The sequence below is a fragment of the Suillus discolor genome (genome assembly GCF_016758755.1).
Source record: "Suillus discolor strain FC423 chromosome Unknown F5147scaffold_3, whole genome shotgun sequence".
NCBI classification, from domain to species: Eukaryota; Fungi; Basidiomycota; class Agaricomycetes; order Boletales; family Suillaceae; genus Suillus; species Suillus discolor.
Genome location: NW_024541250.1, coordinates 577,093 through 603,807, shown reverse-complemented (window position 1 = coordinate 603,807; position 26,715 = coordinate 577,093). Strand labels below are relative to the sequence as shown.

The 26,715-nt window shown below is 46.3% G+C and overlaps 12 protein-coding genes across 12 annotated transcripts; 5 read left to right on the top strand and 7 right to left on the bottom strand.

The window, feature by feature from the left end:
- Window positions 1–116: 116 nt before the first annotated feature.
- F5147DRAFT_667131 (multidrug resistance protein 4) lies at window positions 117–2,560 on the bottom strand. The gene is made up of 12 exons (XM_041435221.1): window positions 2,273–2,560; window positions 2,032–2,220; window positions 1,885–1,978; window positions 1,722–1,835; window positions 1,356–1,668; window positions 1,293–1,300; window positions 1,210–1,242; window positions 1,036–1,160; window positions 887–975; window positions 747–836; window positions 626–692; window positions 117–568 (listed from the first exon to the last, which is right to left on the bottom strand). Exons 1-12 carry the CDS (start codon window positions 2,462–2,464, stop codon window positions 386–388), a joined length of 1,497 nt encoding a protein of 498 aa, XP_041298966.1. The 5' UTR covers window positions 2,465–2,560; the 3' UTR covers window positions 117–385.
- Window positions 2,561–2,990: 430 nt separating this feature from the next.
- Window positions 2,991–5,345, bottom strand: F5147DRAFT_667124 (uncharacterized protein). Its single transcript, XM_041435220.1, has 8 exons — window positions 5,008–5,345; window positions 4,902–4,957; window positions 4,570–4,771; window positions 4,426–4,522; window positions 4,281–4,373; window positions 3,973–4,232; window positions 3,886–3,912; window positions 2,991–3,834 (listed from the first exon to the last, which is right to left on the bottom strand). Exons 1-8 carry the CDS (start codon window positions 5,053–5,055, stop codon window positions 3,100–3,102), a joined length of 1,518 nt encoding a protein of 505 aa, XP_041298965.1. The 5' UTR covers window positions 5,056–5,345; the 3' UTR covers window positions 2,991–3,099.
- Window positions 5,346–5,447: 102 nt separating this feature from the next.
- Window positions 5,448–7,254, top strand: F5147DRAFT_767610 (P-loop containing nucleoside triphosphate hydrolase protein; the record flags this gene model as incomplete). Its single annotated transcript, XM_041440899.1, has 12 exons — window positions 5,448–5,471; window positions 5,529–5,567; window positions 5,632–5,832; window positions 5,896–6,019; window positions 6,069–6,116; window positions 6,169–6,177; window positions 6,237–6,540; window positions 6,590–6,611; window positions 6,676–6,687; window positions 6,742–6,776; window positions 6,826–7,047; window positions 7,104–7,254. 12 exons carry the CDS (start codon window positions 5,448–5,450, stop codon window positions 7,252–7,254), a joined length of 1,191 nt encoding a protein of 396 aa, XP_041298964.1.
- A 47-nt stretch (window positions 7,255–7,301) lies between these two features.
- On the bottom strand, window positions 7,302–9,464 carry F5147DRAFT_565768 (glycosyltransferase family 57 protein; the record flags this gene model as incomplete). The annotated part of the gene is made up of 12 exons (XM_041430766.1): window positions 7,302–7,524; window positions 7,572–7,647; window positions 7,699–7,796; window positions 7,844–7,980; window positions 8,029–8,174; window positions 8,227–8,479; window positions 8,532–8,603; window positions 8,652–8,805; window positions 8,854–9,031; window positions 9,083–9,098; window positions 9,157–9,235; window positions 9,283–9,464. The coding sequence occupies 12 exons, from the start codon at window positions 9,462–9,464 to the stop codon at window positions 7,302–7,304; spliced, it is 1,614 nt and encodes a 537-aa protein (XP_041298963.1).
- A 217-nt stretch (window positions 9,465–9,681) lies between these two features.
- F5147DRAFT_667101 (ribonucleotide reductase small subunit) lies at window positions 9,682–11,474 on the bottom strand. The gene is made up of 6 exons (XM_041435219.1): window positions 11,293–11,474; window positions 11,058–11,238; window positions 10,938–11,002; window positions 10,237–10,888; window positions 9,939–10,188; window positions 9,682–9,887 (listed from the first exon to the last, which is right to left on the bottom strand). The coding sequence occupies exons 1-6, from the start codon at window positions 11,350–11,352 to the stop codon at window positions 9,866–9,868; spliced, it is 1,230 nt and encodes a 409-aa protein (XP_041298962.1). The 5' UTR covers window positions 11,353–11,474; the 3' UTR covers window positions 9,682–9,865.
- Window positions 11,475–11,570: 96 nt separating this feature from the next.
- On the top strand, window positions 11,571–13,390 carry F5147DRAFT_667098 (ribonucleotide reductase small subunit). The gene is made up of 7 exons (XM_041435217.1): window positions 11,571–11,785; window positions 11,856–11,869; window positions 11,926–12,034; window positions 12,084–12,148; window positions 12,198–12,849; window positions 12,899–13,139; window positions 13,192–13,390. Exons 3-7 carry the CDS (start codon window positions 11,989–11,991, stop codon window positions 13,211–13,213), a joined length of 1,026 nt encoding a protein of 341 aa, XP_041298961.1. The 5' UTR covers window positions 11,571–11,785; window positions 11,856–11,869; window positions 11,926–11,988; the 3' UTR covers window positions 13,214–13,390.
- Window positions 13,391–13,445: 55 nt separating this feature from the next.
- F5147DRAFT_667089 (Brix-domain-containing protein) lies at window positions 13,446–14,851 on the top strand. Its single transcript, XM_041435216.1, has 7 exons — window positions 13,446–13,554; window positions 13,608–13,797; window positions 13,855–13,964; window positions 14,014–14,146; window positions 14,200–14,455; window positions 14,500–14,570; window positions 14,625–14,851. The coding sequence occupies exons 1-7, from the start codon at window positions 13,552–13,554 to the stop codon at window positions 14,786–14,788; spliced, it is 927 nt and encodes a 308-aa protein (XP_041298960.1). The 5' UTR covers window positions 13,446–13,551; the 3' UTR covers window positions 14,789–14,851.
- Window positions 14,829–16,750, bottom strand: F5147DRAFT_667085 (peptidase M18). Its single transcript, XM_041435215.1, has 8 exons — window positions 16,526–16,750; window positions 16,415–16,476; window positions 16,268–16,367; window positions 16,015–16,219; window positions 15,743–15,959; window positions 15,607–15,693; window positions 15,137–15,553; window positions 14,829–15,087 (listed from the first exon to the last, which is right to left on the bottom strand). The coding sequence occupies exons 1-8, from the start codon at window positions 16,655–16,657 to the stop codon at window positions 14,895–14,897; spliced, it is 1,413 nt and encodes a 470-aa protein (XP_041298959.1). The 5' UTR covers window positions 16,658–16,750; the 3' UTR covers window positions 14,829–14,894.
- Window positions 16,751–16,873: 123 nt separating this feature from the next.
- On the top strand, window positions 16,874–20,465 carry F5147DRAFT_667082 (WD-repeat-containing protein). The gene is made up of 13 exons (XM_041435214.1): window positions 16,874–16,932; window positions 16,981–17,091; window positions 17,140–17,405; window positions 17,455–17,764; window positions 17,816–18,187; window positions 18,240–18,420; window positions 18,470–18,567; window positions 18,620–18,817; window positions 18,872–19,045; window positions 19,094–19,312; window positions 19,362–19,493; window positions 19,546–19,995; window positions 20,049–20,465. The coding sequence occupies exons 1-13, from the start codon at window positions 16,897–16,899 to the stop codon at window positions 20,349–20,351; spliced, it is 2,850 nt and encodes a 949-aa protein (XP_041298958.1). The 5' UTR covers window positions 16,874–16,896; the 3' UTR covers window positions 20,352–20,465.
- On the bottom strand, window positions 20,439–21,477 carry F5147DRAFT_832679 (uncharacterized protein; the record flags this gene model as incomplete). The annotated part of the gene is made up of 5 exons (XM_041443826.1): window positions 20,998–21,477; window positions 20,881–20,941; window positions 20,754–20,826; window positions 20,528–20,696; window positions 20,439–20,478 (listed from the first exon to the last, which is right to left on the bottom strand). Exons 1-5 carry the CDS (start codon window positions 21,414–21,416, stop codon window positions 20,439–20,441), a joined length of 762 nt encoding a protein of 253 aa, XP_041298957.1. The 5' UTR covers window positions 21,417–21,477.
- Window positions 21,478–21,724: 247 nt separating this feature from the next.
- Window positions 21,725–24,926, top strand: F5147DRAFT_742297 (uncharacterized protein; the record flags this gene model as incomplete). The annotated part of the gene is made up of 11 exons (XM_041439541.1): window positions 21,725–21,849; window positions 21,898–21,974; window positions 22,031–22,058; window positions 22,109–22,394; window positions 22,521–23,118; window positions 23,229–23,320; window positions 23,369–23,477; window positions 23,531–23,758; window positions 23,809–24,014; window positions 24,061–24,192; window positions 24,249–24,926. The coding sequence occupies 11 exons, from the start codon at window positions 21,725–21,727 to the stop codon at window positions 24,924–24,926; spliced, it is 2,559 nt and encodes an 852-aa protein (XP_041298956.1).
- A 136-nt stretch (window positions 24,927–25,062) lies between these two features.
- F5147DRAFT_189603 (uncharacterized protein) lies at window positions 25,063–26,690 on the bottom strand. Its single transcript, XM_041428482.1, has 7 exons — window positions 26,593–26,690; window positions 26,521–26,541; window positions 26,316–26,468; window positions 26,147–26,268; window positions 26,003–26,095; window positions 25,559–25,954; window positions 25,063–25,511 (listed from the first exon to the last, which is right to left on the bottom strand). Exons 1-7 carry the CDS (start codon window positions 26,614–26,616, stop codon window positions 25,199–25,201), a joined length of 1,122 nt encoding a protein of 373 aa, XP_041298955.1. The 5' UTR covers window positions 26,617–26,690; the 3' UTR covers window positions 25,063–25,198.
- Window positions 26,691–26,715: the final 25 nt, after the last annotated feature.

Sequence of the window (26,715 nt, the reverse complement as noted above, 5' to 3'; positions counted from 1 at the left end):
CTGTGGAAAATAAGATATCTGCTTTTCGAATTCTACATACATAAGTTGTGAAAGGCTTCCCGAAGTTCTGCCCATTGCAATTGCTGCACCCGCTTACCCGTGACTCGCCCACCATATTTTGGCTGCTCAGTGCTGCACTTGAGTATATTTTCCTTTATTACATAACACAGATAGGTAGTTCTACGAAGGAAAAAATACACTATTTCTGCATGACAAGTGTCCATAGATGATTCGGAGGTGGACGATGATTCTACTGTTATTAACAACCACGAATCACTCCACGATGTAGTAAGCGGGTGTAATCCTATTGGGGCTATCGTGACTTGGTGCTTCTGAAGGGGTTGAGGATTATCACACTTTCACGATGGTGAGAAGAAGGGAAAAATCAACGGGCCAAGGAACTATTCGTGCGCATACGTTCGCCGGCGAAGTATATCCACACTGGAAAGGGTATGCCAATGACTATGGCAATGCCTGCAAGCAGGGAATTGCCTCCACCATAGCCGAGTGCCGCAAACATCTGTTCTCCAAACAAAGGGAATGCGAAACCAAGGAGTGAACGGAACGTCTGATGATGTATTCAGTGGACGCCAACGAAATTAGAGGCAATGTAAGAAAGACTAACAGACGCGGCTGCAGTAGCGCTTGCAGCATAGGTGAACGTATCCACGAGATAAAGTTGAATAGGGAGGCTTCATGTCAAGAGATTAGACGTGGAAGAGACTGATGTACCGGAGCACACCCACAAACTTGTCATCAAACCGAATCCAAAGATAGCGGTACCAATGATGGGCATCATGAATTGAGCCTCGGCTTGGGCAGACCAGCCATACCAACTAACACATGTCAGACCCCATAGGAGCAGGAATAAATGTGTCTTTCTCACAATAGTCCCACTGGGACAAATAACGAGCCGAATATCAGGGCAGGTATGCGCATCTCGGGTTTACCCTGCCCTCCATTTTTGGCAGCAAGCTAGGTATAACAACCAGCGCGTGAGTTGGCACGTTCAAGGTAGAAGGCAAGTTGACATACGTATATGTATATCTTTCCTGAAACCCTGGCGCCAAACAAAGTGGCGGCTAGAAATCCAACGCCTGTTCCGAGGTACGTCAGACCTCCCATTCCAGTGCTGAAGTGGTACACCTTCGAAAAGAGGTCTGAGCGAAAATTGTTAGTGACGATCCCTGTAGGCAGGTATGATCTTACCGGGGAAAGTAGAAAACATCAAGTAGTAGATACCTGACAAATGATCTCAGTTCATGTTCAATGTAACTTGATGCGGTACTGACCGTATAACCTGCATAGATGAGCATCAGTGAGCCGCTTGTGCATGACATTAGATTTAAACTTACAGAGCCATATACAAGCTCAGGATAAAACATATAAAACTCCGGGTCAACAGTATGATCGGTCGCTTGAGGTTGAGCCATAAGTAGGCCCATTTGCTCATCTCGCCTTGGAGGGTAGGATGTCCCACGGTTGTCTTTTCGGGATCCAGAGCCATGTTATCCAGACGAAGCCTGATAAGTGGTGCATAGGTTTCTCTCAAGAGAGGAATGCCGATCATCGCGGCAATGCCTGACATCGCGATAACGACATAGAAGACATATTGTATACCAATTGATTCTGCGATGAAACCTCCCATAACGGGACCGATAGCAGGGCCTTGCGGGATGCGTAAACGTCATATAATATATGTAAAACCGTATACGACCCACCTATCAAGGGTCCGATGCTGTACAATGCAACAGCTGATGCTCGATCACGTTCCGAAAAGAGGTCGCTCACGACGCCTCCGCCGCATGCTATGGGTGGACTTCCCGCTAATCCAGCTTTGCAAAGAATGAGAAAAGATGGAGGTTGAGATGTCCTGAGACGTACCTAGAAAGCGGAAAACAATGAAGGATGTAGTGTTGGATGACAAGGCACAGCCAAGATTAAAGAAGAAAAAGAAGAGGTTTCCTAGGTGGAGCACCTTGAACCCATTGAGGTAAATGCTGGACTCATTGATGGATGCACATGACGCACCCATACACGACCATACACTTCAGACAAGGGTGCCGCAAATAAAGGGCCGATGGCAAACGACAGAAGGAAGATACTTAGAGTCAACGCTATGACTGTTGGATTGGTTATATCAAATTTGACGGCGATGTCGAGTAAACCAGGTGCCATGATAGAACTTGCTAACGGCGTAACAAATGTGTACAGTGCGACCTAATACTGACATAAGTCATCGTAAGTTGAAGTCGCAGATGGAAAAACTGACAAGCGTAGTCGTTGTCCATTTTTTTGCGGGAGACCAATTCCTGGGGTTCGCAGGGTGGAGTTCCCAATCGTAGTCTTTGTCGTGAGTATCCTCGACGTCGGTAGTAGACTTGACTTGATCGCTTTTCATGGCATGAATATCATTCGAATGATTTCGGTGAGCAAAAGAAACGGTGGTTGGAGAGCCCGACATGGACCAGCGTTACACCGAGTGGTAGGCAGGTACGATAACACATGTCCTGGAAAGACTCTTAAATAGCAGACGATAACCTGACTGAGCAAGTATTACTGTTGCGCTTTACCGCTGAACGTTTACGTTGCAATTGCTGACAAGTGAGATCTATCTGGCCCGAGCCGAATTTGAGTCATGGGCCTGCCGCCTGCGTGAGGATGCCTGATCGGCTCTCTCATATTGGTAGCTATGGAGGGAATGGCACCAAGGAAATTGGTAGTTATACAGAGAGCACGCGGCTACACAGCCAGTCTCCTGTCCAAGAGGCTGCCGAAACTCTGAGTATGCATCTATGGCTAGGAGAGTTTACTTACTTACAATCACCCCCTAAATCGCGCATCTAAAGCGATGTCGCGGTGTGTGCATGGTACTATGTATGTAGCATGATATTAGTAATGCGTCAGCGATTCAGACAAACTGGAACATCGGCCTCCGTGTTCAACATAACTAAATGGGGAAAACGGCCCGAAATCACGAGTTAGCTTGCTAGTCATGTTCAATCCCTGACGAGCGTGGCTTGAACCAAAATTGTAGAAGTATAGGGAATTATTTGAAGACAAGCAAAAAAGACCAAGTCGCACTGTGTAACTATATTACTACAAAGCATGTCCATACTCATGTGACCCATGTGCACCACCATACCCTTGATAATGGTAACCATCCCCGTTCGTTGCCGTGTAGTCATAATTATGTGCGTGCGTATACTGCTGGCTAGGATAGTCCTGCACATCGTAAGCCTGCCCACTCGCACCATTATATGCCGAACGTGCTCCTGCATTTGCTCTCCCTTGGTACACATCATGTGCGTCTGCAACATATCGCCCTGCCACCCCCGAGCTCCCATATGGATCGTACGGCCCTTGATCATCAGTTTGGTAAGCAAGAGTAACACCTTCCTGAAGATGAACCGTGCTGCCGTAGTCTTCTTCGTAGGTTTGGTGCTGTGGCTCGTAGTTCCCCGTAGACGAACTATATTGGTTGAACGCCCCCGCAGTCTGGTGTGAATACCCAGTGTTGTAAGCCGGCATTGGAGGATAGTCGGTATAGTCAGCACCGGCGGGATTTGTGTGATAACTTGGTGCTATGCTTTTTTGGTCAAAGTAGTAATCCTGGTTGTAGGCACCACCTGCCCCACGCTTGGAGATAGATCCAGCGTCGTCGTCGTCATCAACCGAGAGGTTTGGAAGAGTCGGCTGTGGTAAAGGTTTCCCAACCATCTCGCCCTTCTTGTTTTTCAAGTGGGAGAAATCTCCCATAGCCTCCTTCTTCGCTAGCGCAGCAGCCCTTGCAAGTCGCTCCTTGTTTCTACGCTTGATCACCTCTGCAATTCGCTATCATTCAATCAGCCATACGTAACCAAAACTCCAAGTGATGGATGCTACCTTGTCGACCTTGTGACATACGTACTCCTATATAACCCATGAGTGGATATGCTTGGCAGAGGTAAAATGGGTGGAAATATAACTGACCTTGAGGTTCCCTTGAATGTAGCACAACAAAGGAATGTAGAATATCCCAGCCATAATCAACAGTAAGAGCGAGCCAGCGAAGATGACGAAGGTGAAGAACGTGGAGACAGTCAGGGCGGAGGTTGACAGACTGTTTCCTGCAAAGTACTTGCTGATGTCGTACCAAGATCCCTTGTCGTTCTTCGCCAGGTAGATACTATAGAGTGTCAAAGCGTTGATCGTTTGTCTTGGTCCATCAGACAGTAACAGACGCTTCCAACCTAATATCGGTTCAGATATATTGGTTCAAGAAAGAAGCAGAGACTTACTCTTAAACGTAAAGAAGATGAAGAACGCAAAGTCATCTTTCTTCTTCGTTGAATTACTGATATGATCAAAGAAGCAGAAGTGATCGTACGAGCCTTGCGCAGTTTGTGAGTTTTAGATTATGTCATAAACAAAGGGATCACATACGGAGGGAGTAATAGTTGTTAGCCATCACGTTCGTGAATGCGTAAGAGATATCACGACTGGCGATAATTTTCTTTGATTTCCGGGCTTCGTACGCCAGCTGCGGATGATCAGATTCACGTTCTCTTGCCTAGGACAGCATCATACCAGGAGAAAGCCAAAAATAATACATCCTACGAACAGCCATTTCCCAACATTAAATGGGATATAAAAACAACCATCTTGATGCTGACAGTTGTCAAAGATCTGGTTGGACCATGTTGAAGTTGTCAACATGGTCGTAGCTGTGAAGATATCGGAAAGGTAGACCAGAAATGATTTGAGGATAATGATATAAAGCCAAAGATATCTTTGAGGAAACATCAATAAGCGCTCCAATTTTGAAATGATTGGAACCAGTGAATGAACAGCCGCCATCACACTGTACCACGCAAGCATCCACAGCCTGCGCGTTCCACAGGTCCGTACGAGTCACTCACTTTAGGCGCATGAGGAACCCATTATCGGTAAACTCACGGGTGTCGATGAAGTCGAACTAATAGCTTATTGGCATGCATGAAAAACCAGGATAGACAAGTGACTCACCTTATGATCTGGAACAATTTCTCGTTTCCATGCTGGTCCACCGCTCATCGTGCTGAGAGATAATAATGGGGATCAACGAGTAAGTCAGACAATAAGAAGGACAAGGGGGATTTAGTGGATATATGAATGAGCGTAGAGCGAGCCAGCCGCATGTAGAACCTGACCAGGTTCTGAGACAATGAGAGGCGTTAAAAGAAGGTCTAATCCGGCAAAAATCAAACCAAAGAGTGCTCTGGGTAAACTGTGAGAATGGACAGTACTAGCGCAGAAACTGTGGATGGAGGATGATGAAGAGGATAAAGAACGAGCGTGAAACTGGAAAACAACGGTTGCTCAGGCCCAAAAGCTATGTGACTAGTCCCATTTCGATTATATCTTTTTTTGTCCGCCACACGGTTACAATAAACATTATTGACCACTAACCATCAGGAAGCACAGCAATGACTACAGTACAAAAGATCAAAGTGTGCATTACTGTTTATCCTTGCTGCTTCTAATTAACGAGGGTGTCTATTATTCAGGAAATCGAAGATGAAATGGCTAGTCTTATCTTTTGGGATGTCATGAACCTCTGCTAACTTTCCGAACAGGCTAAAAGTGTGTTTTTTATCATTTATGAAGTAGGCTTATCAGCCGACGAACTTCGTGCTTGTAGCCCAAAAGAATAAGGCCACGAGCTACCATCTGGGTCAACTCAAGGCCAAGCTTGCAAAACTACGACGCGAGCTTATATCGCCCTCTGGAGGAGGCGGAGGCGGACCCGGTATCGGTTTTGATGTCGCTAGGACTGGTGTAGCATCTGTCGGTTTCGTTGGATTTCCGTCAGTGGGAAAGGCGAGTTCTCTGCGTTTAATTCCCACCCGCTAGTCATCATCAACGATCATCTAGTCAACTCTTATGTCGAAGCTCACGGGCACGCACTCGGAAGTCTCGGAGATTGACTTCACAACATTAACGACAGTCCCTGGTACCCTGAAAGTCCACGGCGCACCTATACAAATCCTTGATTTGCGTGCGTACGTATCTTTTCTTTGGTAATCATACTCTTATTCTTGTCTCAGCTGGAATTATCGAGGGAGCAAATGATGGTAGAGGTAGAGGTCGACAAGGTAAGTACAGCTTTTCTGCGCTTGCAGCAAGCTCACTCACTTTATTATTCAGTCATTGCCGGTATGACCTCCAAGTTTAACGCATGCGAAAGCCGAGGTTGAGAGCAATGCATACCCCAGTCGCTCGAACATGCAACCTCATTTTTATTGTTTTGGATGTCCTCAAGCCGTTAGGAGACAAAAAGATCATTGAGAGCGAATTGGAGGGCTTTGGTATTCGCTTGAATAAAAAGCCCCCAGCCATTTTGGTTCGCAAGAAGGACAAGGGCGGCATCGCGATCACCAATACTGTCCCGCTGACGAATATAGATCAAGAAGAGATCAAGGCAGTTCTCAGCGAGTACAAGCTTAGCAATGTGGATGTTACTATTCGGCAGCCTAACATGACGGCGGACGACCTGGTGGACGTCATTGAAGGGAACAGGTGTGTAATTTATGAGAAACATGCATAGTTGGATGTTTATACCTCGCAGAGTCTATATTCCTGCGCTTTATGTACGTGTTGACTAACATGAATGGCACTTCACCCTGTGCTAATTCCTTGCGTTTCAAATTTTAGGTCCTGAACAAGGTTGTTTATATCTTGGTTGAAATTATATGCCACTCACGTTGGTTATGTATGCAGATCGATGCCATCTCAATAGAGGAATTAGATCTTCTGTTCGTTGCTTTTCGTCTTCTTTGAAGAGTACTACTTACCGGTGTCCAGGTACAAGATTCCTCACAGCGTTCCAGTTTCATCGAGGGAATGGCTGAATATCGACGAACTCACGGAAAAAATGTGGGAAGCTCTCGAACTTGTCCGCGTTTACACCAAACCTCGTGGACAATCACCTGACTACTCCGCTCCGGTCGTCCTCCGTAGAGGGAGATGTAGCGTGGAGGATTTTTGTAATGCTATCCACAAGGAAATTGCCAAGCAAATGAAGTAGTGAGTGCCAATGCTGAGATTGCCTTACCAATTCGCGGAGCTGATTGCATGATCAGTGCCGTTGTATGGGGTGCAAGTGCCAAGCATTCTCGAGGTCAAAAGGTTGGCTTGGACCACATCTTGGAAGACGAGGACGGTAAGATTCTTATTCTTTCCATGCGTACAATCTCAAGCGGTCTCTCAGTCGTTCATATCGCAAAAAACTAGTCGACATAGTAGATGTACGACTCACCCCGCGCAACCCATTGTATCTACTAGTACTGCTCTATAATGTATAGAGTACTGAGCCGGATAAATGACCATATCAATCCCACCGCGCAGTAAACACTTGTCGCCATCAGGGGCAAAAATTCAGTGTCTGGATTCCCGCCAGTCATGAGAGGGAATAGGGTGACGAAAGCTTGGAGAAATGCAAAACCATAAAGATATGCATTCTCAAAGCTCTCCAACAGTACCCAGGGCAGCGATGAAGGAAATCTGTTGGAAGTTTTAATAGCAAGAAACATCTCTGTGTCAGTGCTCACTCGTAAAGCTGCTTGTGGAGGGGGTATAATATCATCCCTCCCCATATGACGGAATACACAATTTTTAGCAGTGTCTCTTTGGCTTCGTTAATGATACCCAAGACGAGCTGACATTACGGGAACGCACCTGCTGGCGTAAAGATCAAGGGGAAGAGGGAGAAGATACCCGCGACACTTGCGATAACGAAGGTCTTGTAATACGCATAGTTCTCCGAGGCCAGAAGCCTGCAAAACTAATTACTAGGTTAAAAAGAGTAATGAAAACCACGCACGTGAGAGGCACTAATACAAGCAGGATAGCCTTCTCATGCACATGCCACCCGAACATGTATGAAGCGTAGCCACAAAGCGTCAAGGCAGCCACAAACGACTTGTAAGTTGGCGCGCTCCATAGCTTGATGAGATAAACCTGAGCTGCAATATCAGAGAGATCGGCCAGTTATGCAATTTTTCGCACCATCTGGAAGATTATTGTGATGATAAACGTGTGAATAGGCTTGATATTTGGAATCACCGCAAAGACCGTATCGCCTACAAGGCCGCGAGACGTCGATGCAATACCAGATTCATTCACTACGAGCCCCACATCTAGATGTTTTACCACTGAGGGCCAACGTGAGCTCGGTAGTGGAAAGGTAGTCAATGAACTACAAACGCTGCAAAAGGACACGGTCTGCGGCAGTGACCAAGGCCCACGCATTTGGTGCCCAGTAAGCGTGATTGAGTCCACGTGTAAAAGGAAACAAGCGAGAAAGGAGTTGCAGGAGTTGGCCCATCAATACAAATGGTCCTAGAGAGGCTAGGAACACAAGCAGGACAGAGTTCGCTAATGAGATAAAGCGTGTGGGAATGATCGCCCCGGCGGGAGACATGCAATAAGACCGCAGAAGGTAAATAAAGTATGCAGGCTGTAGAGGTAACCCAGTGAGTCAAGGACCACGAATAGTGATGCGATCATACCGCCAGATACATGTAGATGTGTTTGAAATTCAAAAGAACGGCAAAAAGTATGCCGCTCGCAAGTTTTCTGCCCTATAAATGTGATAAGACGCTTTGCTCAAGTAAGAACCACACTCTTACTTCGCAAGCCATTAAGATCGACCATAGCAATATTCCAAACATAAATCCATTGTATTGGAAGTGTATGTGGTCAATCATAAGTAACCCTGGGTGAAGAAACAAGGACGCAGAGAGAATTCGTTGACGAGAGGGATCAACAGAAACACGGATGAACCTCACTCAAGAATTAGCGCTTCACAGATATGAATAAATAGAAAATCACCTCAGAAGTGCTGCACCAAGGACAAGCTCAGAGATAATGACGGTTAGACGTTGATATGCAATGACTGTCCATGCATCATATTGCAGATTTTGGAGGTCAACTATCTTGGGATCGATGAATGAAGCGGGTATGGACATCAAGCTCTCGAAATATGCAAAAAATGGAGGGTAATCCAGCGCTAGTCGACGAGATGAGACGGTGTTATACAGAAACTTTCAAAGGGGCTTACTCCACTCAGAAGTTGTCTTCAGCACCACGTTCAAATAAGCCTAGTAATGGAATCTAGAGAGCTTCAGGACGCACATCGTAATACCATCGAGAAATAGGAAGTGAATGTGTTATGGCCAGCCAGTTTCGGTGGACCTCGAAATCCGTAGAGCGACTTCACGGATAAGTAAGCATGCGGATACATATTTAAGGAGGGCCTACTATGCTGGGAAGAGGAGAAACTTGAATGCGGTGGAGAGAAGTAAAACATCGACTTCGGATTGTGATACATTACCCAGAAAGTTCAGCCACGTCCATGCTGAGGTAGATTTTGGTGCATGTGGCTTCTGGGAGTCGTCGAGTTCGTCAGTAGGTGAACTATGGGACTGTTTGACTGTGTCCATCGAAGTGTATAACCAACCTCTGAAAGTCAGTATAGCCGTTACTTCGTGTAACGTATTATGTCATCTACTATCCGAGTCGTTTATGAACACGATGCCGAGCCAAACGCTTTCCAATATCAATATTTATCGTGCTATGTACTTGGGAACCGCAGTTGAAATGGTCCTGTACAAAAGCACTTATGGTACTACAAAATCAGGTGACATAAAGGCTCAAGCGTTCAAGCAGACAATAATCAATTCTTGCAGGTATGGCTACTGATAACACTAAACATTACAGAGGGTGAATAATGATAACATATCTAAACGAACATGCAGAGGTTGATGTGATGAACATATGGGCGTGGTATAATGCATACGGAAAGTGGAATATATGTAAATAAGGGAACGCGGGAATGACACATCTAGAAGTCCTCATCCAACGAGCTGGATGAAACATTGTCAGACAAGGTCTAACAGAAAGATGGGCGAACTCACAAAGCTTTACCCGACACCTGATCGGTCTTAGCATTCGTATGGTTGACGTTCGCCTTTGAGTAGTCCGATACACGCTTTTCGAAGAAGTTGGTCTTCCCCTGTAGCGATATCATGTCCATGAAGTCGAATGGGTTTGTGACGTTGTACACCTTATCGTTGCCTAGCGACACCAACAAGCGGTCTGCGACGAACTCGATGTACTGACACATGAGCTTGGCATTCATGCCAATGAGGCCGACAGGGAGAGCATCTGGAGAGACGGTTAGCGTAAGATAGATAAAATGAAGCAATGACAAACCAGTCAAAAATTCTTGCTCGATGGCGACAGCTTGAGTAATTATGTACTTGACAGTCTCAGGGTGCGGACGACGCTTGAGGTGGCTAAAGAGCAAGCAAGCAAAATCGGTGTGCATACCCTCATCACGGCTGATGAGTTCGTTGGAGAACGTAAGACCAGGCATAAGACCGCGCTTCTTGAGCCAGAAGATGGATGCAAAGGAACCAGAGAAGAAGATGCCTTCGACGGCAGCGAAGGCGACCAAGCGCTCACCAAAGGTGGAACGATGATCGGATATCCACTTCAGTGCCCAGTCAGCCTTACGCTTGACACAAGGAATAGTTTCCATGGCGTCAAAGAGATATTCGCGTTGGGCAGAATCCTTGATGTATGTGTCGATGAGAAGCGAGTAGGTCTCAGAGTGAATGTTCTCCATCATGATTTGGAAGCCGTAAAAGCACCGGGCCTCAGCAGCCTGGACCTCATTAGAGAAACGTTCGATGAGGTTTTCATTAACAATGCCATCGGATGCGGCGAAGAAGGCAAGGACGTGTGAAATGAAATGACGTTCGTTGTCATTAAGACGGTTGGTCCAATCATGAATGTCTTTTGAGAGGTCCATCTCCTCGGCAGTCCAGAATGATGCCTCTGCTTTCTTGTACATTTGCCATATCTGGTGAATTGTTAGAATGGAGTTAACAAGACGATAGACAGCAACAAACCTCGTGGTATTGAATGGGGAAAAGAACGAAACGACGCTTGGATTCTTTGAGCAGAGGCTCTTCGCCTGAAATGAAAAGTTAGGTTGAACAACAATTGACAAACAAAATTAAGGCACTAACTTTCAGGCAGGTCAACTTCGCCGACAAATTTCTTGCGAAGTTCTTCAAGCTCGTCCTCAGCGTCTTGAGAGTCCGGCGAGACCGAACGCTTGCGATCATCGATCAAAACAGGAAGAGCATCCTCGTCATCTGATGGCTTGGTTGGTGAGTCTAATGAGATATTTGCTAGGGCTGCAGCAGCCTAACGATTCAATAGCCGTTAGCTAGTACACGGTTAACATAAAAATGGATGAACCTTCTTGCTTGGTGTTGGAGCAGGGGATGATACACGAACTGGTGCAAGAGTGGAAGCCATTGAAAGTATAGGATGATATGTACTTAGATGAAGAAGATATCGCAAGAGATGGAGGTCTGGCAGAAAGAACCAACCGAGGTTCAATTTAAACGGTTCAAATTGTGGTTGTGGTTATTTGTTCCACTCAACATTACGCGACGCGTTGTTGGTTTTTGTAGACGTGCCACGAGCGCGAATATTGATGTTTCATCAAATTCTATTATTAGCCAGACCAATCAACTTGGACCACTTCTCACATTTTCACCTTGTTTCACATCGTCTCTTGTGGTGCATGTACACTGCACTGACACAGATCTTTAAAATAACAGGTCAATGAGCAATCCGCAAGTGAACACGCAGATATAATCGGATGACCCAAAAAAAATTAGTCACGTACATCACATGATTACGTGACCTTTCAAAGGATCCGTCGGCGTTCAGCAGTACTCCACTAGTAGGTGCAAGCTTTATCTCTATGTCTGACTCACAAGCGCTCGATTGTTTCTTTGTCACATCTATCCAAGATCTTTCAATCGAGGTGTGTGGTTATTGTTGCTCACAGGCAAGCCTTAATTACAGGCTATCTCATGATAGGAGACATCACGGCAGAAACTTTCTCTCAGCGACCCATTCCTCTACCCTGAAGGATGTAATGGTATGAACAGCTCCGGTACATCATACGAGAGTGGAGTTTCTGAAGGGGGTACGCATTTTTGACTCTGCGTGTCCACCAATCTCACCAGAGCACACAGAATATGAACCGCTCCTCATGCCTTCTCAACGGCGCTTTGTCCTTTTCCCTATACAGTATCATGATGTGAGCAAATTTCCTATTCACGGTGGTGGACTTAACCGACGGCGTATAGATCTGGAACATGTACAAGAAAGCGGAGGCATCTTTTTGGACTGCCGAAGAAATGGATCTTTCGACAGACATCGTGCATTGGAATACCCGACTAACTGCAAATGAACGCCACTTCATCTCACATATTTTAGCTTTTTTTGCTGCGTCCGATGGCATAGTTAACGAGAATTTGGTTGAGCGTTTTTCCAACGAAGTCCAGATCCCAGAAGCTCGATGCTTTTATGGTTTTCAAATTATGATCGAAAATGTTCACGCCGAGACCTATTCGCTCCTCATCGACACACTCATCAAGGATGTCAATGAGCGCCAGTATCTTTTTGATGCTATAGAGACCATACCGGCCGTCAAGCGAAAGGCAGACTGGGCATTACGATGGATATCTGACAAGGATGCGACATTTGCTACTCGGCTAGTTGCCTTTGCTGCAGTTGAGGGTATCTTCTTTTCCGGCTCGTTTGCATCAATATTCTGGCTCAAAAAGCGTGGATTAATGCCCGGGCTCACGTTCTCTAATGAACTCATCAGTCGTGACGAGGGGATGCACACCGACTTCGCTTGTCTTTTATTTACCCATCTCAAGCGAAGACCACATCCGGATGTTATACAAAAAATCATTACAGAAAGTGTCCATATCGAACAAGAGTTTTTAGCAGGCACGTCGTTCAGTTGTTATCTTAGGCTGGTATTGACTGTGCATCGCAGATGCTCTTCCAGTTAGCCTGATTGGCATGAACGCAACCATGATGTGCCAGTATATCGAGTTTGTCGCCGATCGTCTTCTGGTGTCGTTGGGGAATGACAAGTTCTACAACTCCACCAATCCTTTTGATTTTATGGACATGATTTCTATGCAGGGAAAGACGAATTTCTTCGAGAGACGTGTGTCTGACTATGCGAAGGCACATATCAGACAATCGCATACTTCGGCGTCTTCAAGGCTGTTGTGAGTTTCCCACTATGTTATTCTAGAACACATGTCTCATTCGACAATCTAGTTCTCTTGACGAGGATTTCTGAGCTTCCATTCCCTTTTGTCATCGCGATTTCAATTAATAATATAGACTCATGCCCAATTCAACCACGTACTTAATATACAACCACCATATGCCTGTCTGTGCTTGTAACTCCCTACTTAATCTTTAGCATTTTACGCAGCTCACGATCACATTTATATATAGGATTTTCTTTCGTCGATGATCTACGTAAGAGCTCGCGACGAATCTGTTACATATCATATGAATGTTTCGTTTGACCGCCATCTACTTCAGGAGGCGAAATCACGTGATTGGTAATTTTCAGAACAGAAGATTTGGGTCCTAATAAGTTCAAGTTGTACTTTGATTGTCGACGGGAAGATGGTAATGCATCCAATTCCCTTGTCTACAGCTTTCGCAGTTGACAAGGATAATAGATTCGGCGACAAACACGCGAGCGACGACAATACATTTACGCCAAATCCCTCGAGGCTCAAGAACGTCAGACTTATGAGCGCAAACGGCAGCTCAAGGACGCACTTGCATCGGGGAAAAAACTACCCACTGAGCTCAAGAATGACGCAAAAACACTAGGAAAGGACTTGGCGTTTGACGAGGCACAAGAAGGTGGGTTGCAATCATGTACAGTGCTAAATTAGTGTATCTACCAGGTCTTTTGATCAGAGCCTTCAACGCACATCGATAGCGAATACTCGCGGGCTGGTATTCAAGACCCAAAAATAATTGTAACAACATCAAGGGACCCAAGTTCCAAGTTGTTGCAGTTCGCCAAAGTATGTCGTGCAAATATTCGTCGCCCGTCCCTATTGAAACCTTGCAAAGGAAATGCGGCTCGTTTTCCCCAACTCGCATCGAATCAACCGAGGAAACTACGTTATAAAAGAATTGGCGGATGCTTGTCGTGCCAACGACGTTACTGATCTCATTGTTCTCCATGAACACCGTGGTGTTCCTGGTACGCAAAACTAGAGTCAATTCCATATGTGCGCTAATTTGAGCATTATACAGATGCTATGATTGTCTCGCACTTCCCCCATGGACCTACCGTCTACTTTACCCTGCACAACGTCGCCCTACGGCACGACATAGGCTCGTACAAGTCCTCCACCGTCTCAGAACAATACCCACACCTCATCTTTGAAGAGTTCACATCTAAACTCGGTGGCCGGGTGCGAGATGTGCTAAAATTTCTGTTTCCTGTACCAAAAGAAGACAGCAAGCGTGTGATGACGTTCTCGAATGACGGTGACTTCATTTCCTTCCGGTGAGTATATTTGGAGGACATGCAACAGATACTAACTTGTGCAGACATCATGTTTTTATAAAAGTAGCTCGGGATGTCCAACTGGCGGAAGTTGGACCGCGCTTTGAGATGAAACGTGAGCACCATTTATTGACTTTATTGGCAGCCAACTCAATGCTTGAATTTTTAGCGTATGAGATACGGCAAGGTACTATAGAACAGACAGAGGCAGAAAGAGAGTGGGTATTGGCACATTACGCGAGAACGGCCAAGAAGCGCAGTCTGTTATCGGGACCCGCGGCACATTCAAGGGCAGATTCAGATCGGACATCGAGTAAACGACAAAAGCGATAGCATGTGCATTTATATGTCCTCGAATTCAGGTTCCTTTCAATGTATGCGAAAATCCCCCAACCACGTGAGCGATGTATTGTAAAGTGCAGGCCATTGCAGATGTGAACTAATCTACAGTAAGAGTCTTATCTAGCTCAGTAAAACCTTCAAAGAATGAGGTAAATAGGTCGATCGCGTTTTGAACGTCATGAGAGCCTGCAGTCTCGCGAATGGAGTGCATAGACAACATGGCATTACCGACATCTACTGTGCGCAAGCCAAGCTTCGATAACATCGGTCCAACCGTCGAACCACACGCCCTGGATGTTGATGATTAAGAGAAGCTTTTAAAACTAAATGAATACTCACATGTCGTTCCGAACCTCGTACTCCTGGACCTGGCCTCCTTTGCGCTCGACAAGTTTCTTCACAACGAAGGACCCGATTGCGTCGCTGGCATATTTCTGTTTTGCATTGGTCTTGATGACAATACCTCCGTTCATAGTCGGCTGATGGTTGTCCTCGTGCTTTGAGGTAAAGTTCGGGTGAATGGCATGACCCATATCCGCCGATATGAGGAACGACCGAGCAACAGACTGTGAGTGAAGCGCGGGAGTGGGAGATAGGCGTTGCAGAAGAGAGGGGATCAAGGAAGATTCTGCCCCAGATGTGGAAACGCTGCCAATTTCCTCATGATTGAAGAGGGCAATGCAGTTGACGTTGCCTTCAAGAAGATTGAAATTGGAAGACGAGACATAGGTGGAGATGGCATCCACAGCGCAGAAGCTACGATTGGTTGCTATTAGATACACCACGGATAAGAAAATTCAGGAACGCACGAGCAAACCTGGTTGTCCATGCGAGGACTAAACATGAACTCATTGTTAACGCCTCCCAAGACAGAAGGTTGGGTATCATATAAGTGCCTACGGAAGCATCAGGAATCGACCAGGTCTGGGGAGGTCTGGGACGCACAATTCAAAATCGTGGATCTCTTCAGGAGAAACTGACAGTTCGTTGGCAATGACTGAGAGTAGGGCTGGGTGATGATTTCCCTGGATGCTAGCAGCCGTCGCGTTTGATACCTTATCATCTTTGGACTTTTTGTTCAAACTTTCTGCGACAAGCCCTAGGATGGGTACAAATTCTGTCTCCTGGTTGAACTTCAAATTGTCGTTGACATTTCTGTCCACTGAACTGGCCATACATTAGCGTTCACACTCCACACATTCACGAAATGTACGGACGGTGGATGGCAAGGGAAGGAATACGCAGGAGAGGTTGGTCAACCTTGATAAGCTTTGATTGAAAGGTTCCATCTTGCTGCGTGACCACGACTCTCCCGGCCAACGAGAGGTCTCGATCGAGCCAAGAGTGCCAGATACCTCCACCATAAGTTTCTACTCCAACCTGGAGGTACCCAAGCTTCTCCCGCTTGGATATAGGGCGGACCTGTGCGAACTTTAGATATTTACAGATGAAGTGCGGTAACTAAATCACCCTCAAATTTGGGCTATCAACGTGTGTAGCCACAATAGATAAGCCCGCGCCCTGCTTCCAGTTCGGTGGAATCGTAAAAGCAACTAGTGAACTCTGATTACTGTAATATAAATCAGAAAACATAAAGTAACTAACGAGTAGACTGACCGGGTAAAGTAGTATTTCCCTCGGGGTTGCAGAGTCTTCTCCCAATCGTCGGCTTCCCTGATCTACGATGTTGTTTCGAGACACTAATTCGATGTATGTGATCCAACTCACCTTCTTGAATCCAGATGCTTCCAGTCGTACAGATGCATTATGTACGGCGTGAAAAGGAGTTGGTGATGCGTTCACGAAAGCGATGAAGCGTCTGGCTGCCTCAGAGCTCGACTGAGAAACTTGTAGCATCATTCTTCGGATTAAATAACAGTTTAAATCTGAGACTAGATTGCCTTTCGAAATATTCGATAGTCGGATCGTCCAAGATGTCTTATGCGCAAGGTGAGAGGTAGACACATCACGGGAAGCTTGCGGGAAGCCTTAGCTTGATAGATGTGGGAATAGATTACCAAATTTAGGTTCTCGCATTTTCTGCCTTCAAGTTGGTCCGCTCAGATATGGGTGACCATAACGCATCGTGAAGCATACAGATGGTGCAAAGCTACCTGCGGCACGGGCCAACCCAGGCATGAGGCATCTTTATATCTATTGCACTCGCGCTCACAGTCAGACAGGCTTTTGGTCTGATATGCAGCTCAACCTCCAACTCACTATATGATGGTAAACTAGCATATGTCCCAGCACTTGAGGACGTGCTTGTATGGGATATGAAGAAAGGGCAAATGGTATGCGGATAGTGTTTCAAGTCTTGCTGTTTGCTCATGTGTAGCCAGCTCTCGATGTGGCACGAAACGGGACACAGATCTGAGGTTACTTGCATGTGCCGTTCTCCTCAAGAAAACATTTTTGCGGTGGGCTACGCTGATGGTTCAGTGCGCCTTTGGAATAGTGCATTTGTCTCCGTCATTGCAACATTTAATGGACACCAAAAATCCGTTACTGCTCTCGCATTTGATGCACAAGGAGCCCGCCTTGCTTCTGGCTCGCAAGACACAGATATTATCATGTGGGATGTTGTAGCCGAAGCTGGTCTCTACCGGTACGTGATATCGAGTGTTGTACGAGTTTTTTCTTTACCCTTCTTCAAGTTTACGAGGCCATCGCAATCAAATCACAACCATAAAATTCCTTTCCGAGCCTGAACTTCCTTCCACCTCGACTGGTTCACGCTCTCATATGCTACTCACGACATCAAAAGATACGTTCATGAAGTTATGGGACACTTCTACACAACATTGTGTTCAGACAATTGTTGCTCACCGCTCCGAGGTTTCTTCCCTGGATATCGATCCAGAGAAGAACTTCATCTTCACCGGAAGCAGTGAGGGCGAAGTTAAAGCATGGAAAATCGACCACGAATCACTATCGCAAGGTTTAGTGGAAAATGAGGCAGGCGAGGCAAGTAACGATTTCGTAATCCATTAATTCAGGATTTCATTTTGTGTGTAGGTCGCAAAGATGATCCATCCTGTCACCAGCCTCCCGCTCTCATCACGTCACCGTGTATCTCAGATTTTATTCCATCCGTCACAGCCATACCTTGCTGTTCAGTCACACGACCGATCCATTGAAATCTTTCGTATCCGAACTGAGGAGGAAATCAGAAAGAAGCAAGCTAGACGAAAAAAGCGTGCAAAAGAGAAGGGAAAAAGCAAACAGAAAGGGAAAGATATCGATGACGCCGTGGAGGATGCTATGGATGTTGACCAGGAGATCAACGTGATTGATCTTTTCACTCCTTATCTTGTGGTTCGAGCAAGCGCAAAAGTTCGATCCTTCGATTTTGGTTCCAAGGAAGCTGTATCGAAACCTGGTGTTCAGGTTCGTATCAACTTACTCGAACACTGTACGACTCTGACTTGTCGCGTCGCAGCTCTTTGTGGCATTGTCGTCAAACGCCCTTGAAGTGTACAATATTCCACCCCCTACGAAGTCCAAGGAAGAGACACCTGAAGCCACTCGGATGTTTTCGGTTGATCTTCCCGGACATCGTACAGATGTGAGGACTTTGTGTTTGAGTGCAGATGACCAGATACTTGCGTCAGCATCTAATGGTGCGTTCGCGTCAGTGGTTTCAGCGCTTCATTAATATGTGTATGGAAGGTTCCTTGAAACTATGGAACTTGAAAACGACAGCGTGCATACGCACAATAGACTGCGGCTACGCTATTTGCAGCACATTCCTTCCTGGAGACAGACATGTAGTTTTTCTTTCCCCCCCCGAAAATGTCACGCTTATTAGGTTCCCTGCAGGTCGCTATTGGAACGAAGTCAGGGGAGATTCTAATATATGATTTAGCATCTTCGGCACTCACGGAGACCGTGAAAGCCCATAGTTCCACTGTTTGGTCGTTGCATGTTCGCCCAGACGAGCAAATTTTGGTCAGCGGTAGTGCTGATAAAGAAGTTAAATTTTGGGAGTTCGAGCGTAATGTTTTTTCCGATGACGAAGTTAGTGTTTCGTTGTTCAGACATGCAATCTCAATCACGAACCAACATATGCAGGTCAAAAAGTCGATGACGTTAAATCACACACGAACGTTGAAGATGTCGGATGAAGTCCTGTCTGTTAGATACAGCCCGAATGGGAAACTATTGGCAGTAGCCCTACTGGACTCCACGGTCAAGATTTTCTATCAAGACACCCTAAAGTTCTTCCTTTCTCTATATGGTCACAAGGTAAATCCCAGAGTCCTCTGTGAACACGAAGTCTCAACGCCTTTTCAGCTACCTGTATTAGCAATGGACATTTCGGATGATTCAAAGCTCATCGTTACGTGCTCTGCGGACAAAAATGTGAAGATCTGGGGCCTCGACTTTGGTGACTGCCACAAGTCAATATTTGCTCACGAGGAGAGTGTCATGCAGGTACTCTTTGAGCGAAAGTCACATTACTTCTGGACTGTTGGCAAGGATAAGATGCTCAAGTATTGGGATGGGGACAAGGTGAGACCCCTTCTTTTTCCCTTGAGAATCATTTCCAAGTCTCGTGTAGTTTGAGAACATCCAGAAACTTGATGGTCATCACAACGAGATTTGGGCATTGGCTGTAAGCAACCATGCCAATTTTGTAGTGACGGGCTCCCACGACAAATCCATTAGAGTTTGGGAGAAACTCGACGAACCAGTAAGTTGTACTGCAGTGATATATCTAGTACCATGCCTGACTGTGAGTCTAGCTTTTTCTCGAGGAAGAGCGGGAGCGAGAGCTTGAACAAATCTATGAGGACGGGATTGCAAACGCACTCAACCGTCCCGACATATCCATCGTCAACAACGGCAAAGCTGATGAGCAACTCTCTGGGGAAGCAGCTGCGGTCACCAAGCAAACTTCGGAGACACTCATGGCGGGCGAACGTATTATAGAGGCGTTGGATCTCGCTGATGCCGAGCGGGCTGCCTTCCAGGAATATGAAGGGAAGGTTGCTCAAGCGGGTTCACTAGAGGCCGCAGGGATGCAGCCACCGCCTCGAAACCCCATTCTCGCAGCATATGACTTAGAACCTGAGGCATACGTCCTACGAGTTGTCGAGAAAATATCCAGTACTGCTTTGCATGACGCCCTGCTAGTGCTACCATTTGACAAGGTAGTTTCGTTGATGCGCTACTTGGACCTATGGGCACAGAAAGTAAGCTTTTCTTTGAATTTTCCCCCAGATACATCCTCTGATGCATTACGAAGGGGTGGAATATTTCCCTCGTCTCTCGCATATTATTCTTCCTCTTGAAGATCCATCACCACCAGATCGTGGCTAATCGTGTCATGCGCACGGCGTTAATCCCGTTACGCGTCCACCTGCGCAGGTCACTGCGCCGCGAGAAAGATACCATTGGATATAATCTGGTTGCATTACAACATCTTCGCCGAAGAACAGAAGCAGAGAGGACTGCCCAGTTCTATGAAGAAGAAGACTTCGACGAGGAGAAAGTTCGCGCGAAGATCGCAGAAGGCAAAAAGAGAAAAAGGGTTTCCATCAAAGCTTAATTGGTGGGAATAGTTCTAATGTCGTACTCATAAGTGTCTAGCGGTACAAGTGTCAGACAGACAGTTTTATGCGCAACGCTGAGTGAATCAGGATTTGGCGGTCTGTGGCCCCCACAAGTCAGTGTCCCTATCATTACTGTTCAGTTGTGCAACCCCTCTGGCTGTATGTTACTTACCAGTTATCGGGATCTGTTGCTTGTCGCATCTGCACGGTCAGTACGCCTTCATCCAAACTCGCCAGTTCGCTGAATGCCGCCCTGGTGAGGTCGACGTGACGAGACCCTTTTGCACACCCAGCACAAGTGTCCACAACACGAATAAATATACATGTCTTGCCGTTGCAGACTAAAATTACAATCGAATGTACCGTGACATCAAACTCAGAGGAAGTTTGCAACTCACGTTCAATAAACTTGAAGCATTGTGGCTTCGTTGTCCAACCATCCAAGGTGACGGCGCCCACGAAAGACTTGTCCTGTTGAGAGTTATTCTTAGACTTGATCACGGCTGTATGCACACACATGCTTACTGTTGGTGACCACCCTCCGTTACTCCAACAACTGGGATTCTCTAGGTCATGGCCAGTATACCTGGTAAACATAGTTGACCGCGTCATGTCAACTGCAGTGCAGGCGAGATCACATACCAAGTTATGGTGACACCCTCCGAAGGTCCCTTACCCATACATCCCGCAAAGATAGAAGCAAGGCTTGAGACCACTGTTCCTAAAAATCCAGTGGTTGTTGTTGTGTTTGAGGTTTTTGCGTGCTTTTCTCTGTATTTTGATGTTTTGAGGCCGGCAGATGTGTCGTTTTGAGGCGACCTGCGCAGTGCTCTGTGGAAGGAGTGATCTTTGTGACTTGACGCGAGATACTTGTAGTTCAGATTGGAGATATTGACAGGTTCCCATCCGTCTCTTGGATTAAAGGAGTGTGATTCAGGTAGGTAGTGTGCTTTAGCGTATCGGCTGTCTCGTATGCCCCGTGTGTTTGAAATATTCATGATGGCTGCTTCGACCAGCGAAGCAAGGACCTGGATTGTGAAGGCGATTGCAAGCCAGCGCATGTTTATAGTAATATGAGTGAATAAAGGGCTACAAATGTATGGGCGAGAAATTGTGATGTCTCCTGCGATGTCGATTGTTTTGAAAGAACTCAAACCTCCCGGCGGACGCGCTGTTAGCACGTGACTTTTGATTTCTTGTTCGTACATCCACGTGACATGAATCGTGACAAACACACTAGGTAGACACCTCGGCTCAGCCCCGGCCGCCGGATTCCCCCTTTGCTCTATCTTGGAACAAAAGTTGTTTCATTTGATCATTCTTTGGTGACCAAGGACTTCTAACTTTAGACCGCGTACCAGTCGCATCTATGCCAGCGGACCCATCGAAGAATTCTCTTAATGCTCCCCGTCGCACATCTCGCAAAGTAGCGAATGAGGAGGAAACGGAACTCAAGCGCGCTCGTGGTGAAATATCGTGCGCAGAGTGCAGAAGGTTTTCCCGCTCTTCGAATCTAAAATTTTCCTAATTTATTGCTTGAAGATTGAAACTGAAATGTGACAAGAAAGTACCATGTGGCTCTTGCGTTCGTCGAGGCTGCCCAACCATCTGTCCAAATGGTTGTGTTTAGTTATCCTGCAATAAACCAGCTCTAACATCATTGTAACACCTACAGGTAGTCTTTCTACTGGGCAGGGTACTCGGTATATACCATCTTCTTCCTGTACATTTGATCGTGCTGAGTCGTTATTAGTTTCGTCCTTGCAGATACAGAACACCTGCATCACAAGATTGTGGAGATGGGCCAGCGAATCCGACAACTCGAGGATGCACTATCCATTTTTCAAGGCGGTGTGTCTGAGGAGGTTCATCCGCTTCTCGCCGACGATCTACTTTCCATAAAATTTGGACCAGAAGCTCCGAAGTCTAGCAATGATGCTACATATGAAAGCAGTAGTGTCCCCATAAATTCATCCGGCACTTTAACTATCGGCAATGGAGGAGAGTCAAATTACTTTGGGCTTTCTGCAGGCTCAGAGGTAATGCCACTTTTTCGCTTCCTTTCGTGAATGCTTAGTCACAGTAACTTGGACCCAACAGACCTTGTTCATGGTATGTTGGCTCAAAAAAAGCTAGAGACAGTTAATTTTATCGCATTCTGGCAGGCTGGCGCTGAAATCGATGGCACTTCATCCTTGCAACCAGACGAGCTTCAAAGCATGTCTGCGGACGTATCTCGATTGGAGTCAAGTCTCCCCTTCAGTTTGACTGGTATTCCTGACCATGATCAGCGTCAAAGTATCCTGAGCTCATTGTTAAGCCTTTTACCACCGTACCCGCGGGCTAGTGCACTCTGCGAGACATATATGGAGCACGCTGCTTGGATATTTCAACCAATCCGACGAGAGGAACTGATTGATGACATTCTGTCACCTGTTTACGCTCTTGCTCAGGAGACACAAAGTAACACATCTGAATCTAAAACAGAGTGCCCTGAACACACTATTGCCGCGCTCTATATGGTCTTTTCCCAGGGCGCTCTCATGGACTTGACTTTGCCACCATGTAACCAAGAAGCAGAGGACTACTTCCATCTTGGCCGTGTAGCATTATCACTCCGTTCTGTTTTCGAATTGCCAACTATTCACACTATTGAAGCTCTGGCTGTAATGGGATACTGTTACAGCAACAGAGGCAAGCAATACGCATTACACAGCGCGTGGTCTGTCATTGCACTTGCCAGCAAATTAGCTCAAAGTGTATGTTCATGATTTGACCCCGTCGAACATGTCATTGACCGTATCTTTTTCAGATGGGTCTTCGTGAGTATCTGTCTTCGGCCTCGTTTTCATCAGCCTTCATTCCTTGCATAGACAGGGACCCTTCTCGATTTAATATGAGCCCGAAGGTTGTTCAGCGTCGACGTACTCTATTCTGGGAAATCTTTTCTGCGGATCTCTTTCATGTGTGTGATATTTCTTGTACCTTTACATGGTTTTGACGATGTGGTCAGAGTCTGACTCTGGGTCGTCCTCCATCAAACAGGTTATCGTACATAGATTGCGAGTTTCCTGAAGATGAGACAACAACTATGAATGATCAAGGAGAAGTCGAGATTGGGTGTGAGTTCTGACTGTTGCCGCTCCTATTTCGCTGAATCATTCTACTTGACTAGTTTGGCGATGGAAGCATGTTTTCACAAGAGACGTATTCTCACAAGTCACAGAATTAACGCTGAGCGCAGAACTTCCAAGTTACAGCACTATCCTAGAACTTGATAGAAAAGTTCGCGAGAAAGTCTTACCTCCGCCTCTAAACCTTTATCTTTCTAGCGTTCAAGACAACTACACTACTCCATCAGCTTATATTCGTGGCCGCATCCTTTTCCAGTTTAGAACGACGAGTGAGCCCCCTAGACGCAACGACCTTCGGTCCTATCTGACGTCTTTACAGCGATGTTGTTCATTCATCGTAGTTTTTTTGCACAAGCCTTGCTTGACTTTCCCACAAATCCTCTCCGCAGTCCCTATGCTCCATCATTCCTTGCTGCATACCGTTGTGCCTCGGCAACGATCAAGACTACTGTCCTTAACTTCCAAATGTTCCCGGACCTCTTTATGCGTTGGTGGACTATCTGGAGCCATCTGTTGTCTGCAGCTGTACGTAATTGGCCTAGTATATGGCGTGATACTCAAGTAGGCACAGGTAATTGTGGGATCCATTGTTACTCGAGCACCATCGACGACCATGGCTCCTGCTGCATGGCAGGAATTGAACCTTGCAGTAGACATATTTTCACGGGGATCAAAGACATCAAGTCGCGCTCGTCATGGTTTGGTGCGCATCATTCAAAATTTACTGCACTAATGGATCTTATTCATGCGATTTCTCAGGCTATCCTAAACAAACTCAAACTGAAAGCCTATCAAGCGCTTGAAAAATATCGCAGTGGAGCGACATTTAACAACCAAGGCAGTCTATCCTCCCTCCTTCCGGAGGTGGGAGGTGATGACGAACTTACCATGTTTGGTGGGCAGACTCGTGTCCTCGTCACCAAGATCCTTTCGCAGCAGAACCGCAAGAAAGTACCATCGTCTGTTCCTCTGTCGGCTGCAGATCCACCGCAATCTACCACGAGTACCCCCTCGATGTCTGACGATGGTAGTCCAGAATCCATCCCTGACGTCCATCCCACGCTTGTGGAATTTTTGAAAACGCATCCTCCTTCATTGATGCCACATCCCACATTGGGCACAGGGAATGCATTTACAACCTTCCAAAATCAATGGGATGCATTTTCTTTGCCTCCTCCACTCGAATTCACGACACCAGGCTCCGCGCCTGTGATATATCCCTCCCCCATCCCCCAGACATCCGAGTCAGTCTCGTCTTTTCAAAGCCCCCTTCCACAATCCAATTTGTTTGATCCAACGAGCATGAGAGTGGACGATGATCTTGCTGACCTTCTCCTTTCTGGAGAGTCAGGTATGGGTGAGCGATGGAGATCGTTTATGCGGGATTCTGGAATTTGGGATGGGTCCCAAAGTTATGACCTCATGACGGATATCTAGAGATTTTCTTCTTCCTCGTGAATTCAGTTCCCAAGTTATCACATTTGAAACCTCTTATTTATAAAGCGACTCTGGTTCTGTACTCGATAGTTGTCATTTAGTCCCACCCATACAGTAATTTTTAGTCCACAAACCAAAGACCGAATGATTTGCAAGGGAGATCGTGAGTAAGTTAGTATTGCCGTTCTCTGCGACCACATAGAGACAGCCGCTGAGCGCTGAGTTTTATACCCAAATGGATGAATGGGATCTGAATAGGCCATCTCAGATTATCATCGCCTTCCACGATAGAAGTCCAAAAAAGCGTATTTGTCCTCCCATCCAAAACCGACCCTTTTCATCTTGCCCATTCTCGCTATAAGCACAGCGCAGACTTCGGCAAGTACATCAGAACGTGGCTCAGGAACCACCTCATTGACTATGAAAAGCTGAGAACTAGGTGATTCTGAGAGCGGAAGTTGGCGGATTGAGATAGATTGTGGAGAAAGACTGGTGCAAATTTGCAACAGATGTCGCAGGGGGTTGAGTGTAGCAGCCGGGACCGAGTGCGACAAAGAGGGTTGTGACGCTGTGGGGGGATCATATCTGGAACTGGTTAGATACAACAAGACGGGTGTTGGAATGTGATTTACCTGACACACATCAAGAACATGTTGTAGCCCTTTGTAGGAACACTTGCGCCATTAAAGACATCAGCGAATCGAAGCAGGCCCCTGCCATTGCTAGTTGTGCATTCAGGAAATACTACAACGGGTCTACGAGCTGAGCGACGAATATCATCAAGACTACGCAAAGGCACAGAGGAAGGGGCCGATGGTGTTTTGCCAGTTGAGGATATTATTTCCAATAAAGACGCCTGACGAAAGCCGCGAATGACTTCTGGTGAGATCAATACGCGGTCAAAAGAAGATATAGCTGCGGATCCGGTCCCTGTCTTTCGTCCTGGAGTGTACGATATTGACGATGCATCTCTGGTGGAAGACGCTACGGGTGCATTTGCAACAGGCAACACAAACAATGGATTGTATCTTACAGGACTCGTCAGAAAGAACTGCAAACACGATCGAGCATCTTACTTGTATGCCAGCCAAAGGACTTCTATCCAAGACGACCAGTTTGATACTATAAGGTCTCCTGCTCTTGGACTCCACTTGTTCTCAGAAATTTTTCTGATTCTTTTGTGAGCACTATCTCAAAAATCAACCAAACATAATGCTGACCCTCTTTTTCGAACAATAAACTCCGTCGACACTGACCAAAATCCTATCACATAGAGTGCTAAGCGCGCAAGCAAGACGGTGCCTAGCCACGAGATTGCATCTTGTAATGGCGGAACAGGACGCTGTTTCCTTGAGCGAAATTGTAACTGTGAACTTTGCAGCCACTCACACAGATAAAGCCGATCACATGAACTAGGACAAAATGGATCGAAATGAGCACGATGATCACGGCAGTCCGTGTTACAGCAACGACCGCTTTGATGGGCGTCAGAATGGTGACGAAGAGGTCACGTTCCTGTGGTGGAACTGGCGCAAGGAAAGGCTGAGTACGAGAGTGAGCCACTGCTTGATAAATTGACTGTGCAAGTACTAACCTGAATACCAGTTCCAGGATCCTATGAAACAAGAGGTGAGCACAAAGCAAGCCCGACAGTTGAATTGATTACTCGGAAGGAAGAAAATTTCTCCATCCAGCTACTGCTGCTACTCTACCACTGGCAATACAGCCTGAGGCTAGTGGGTGTGTTGGTGACTGGTATAGCCCACGACAACAATTAGTAAACATCCGC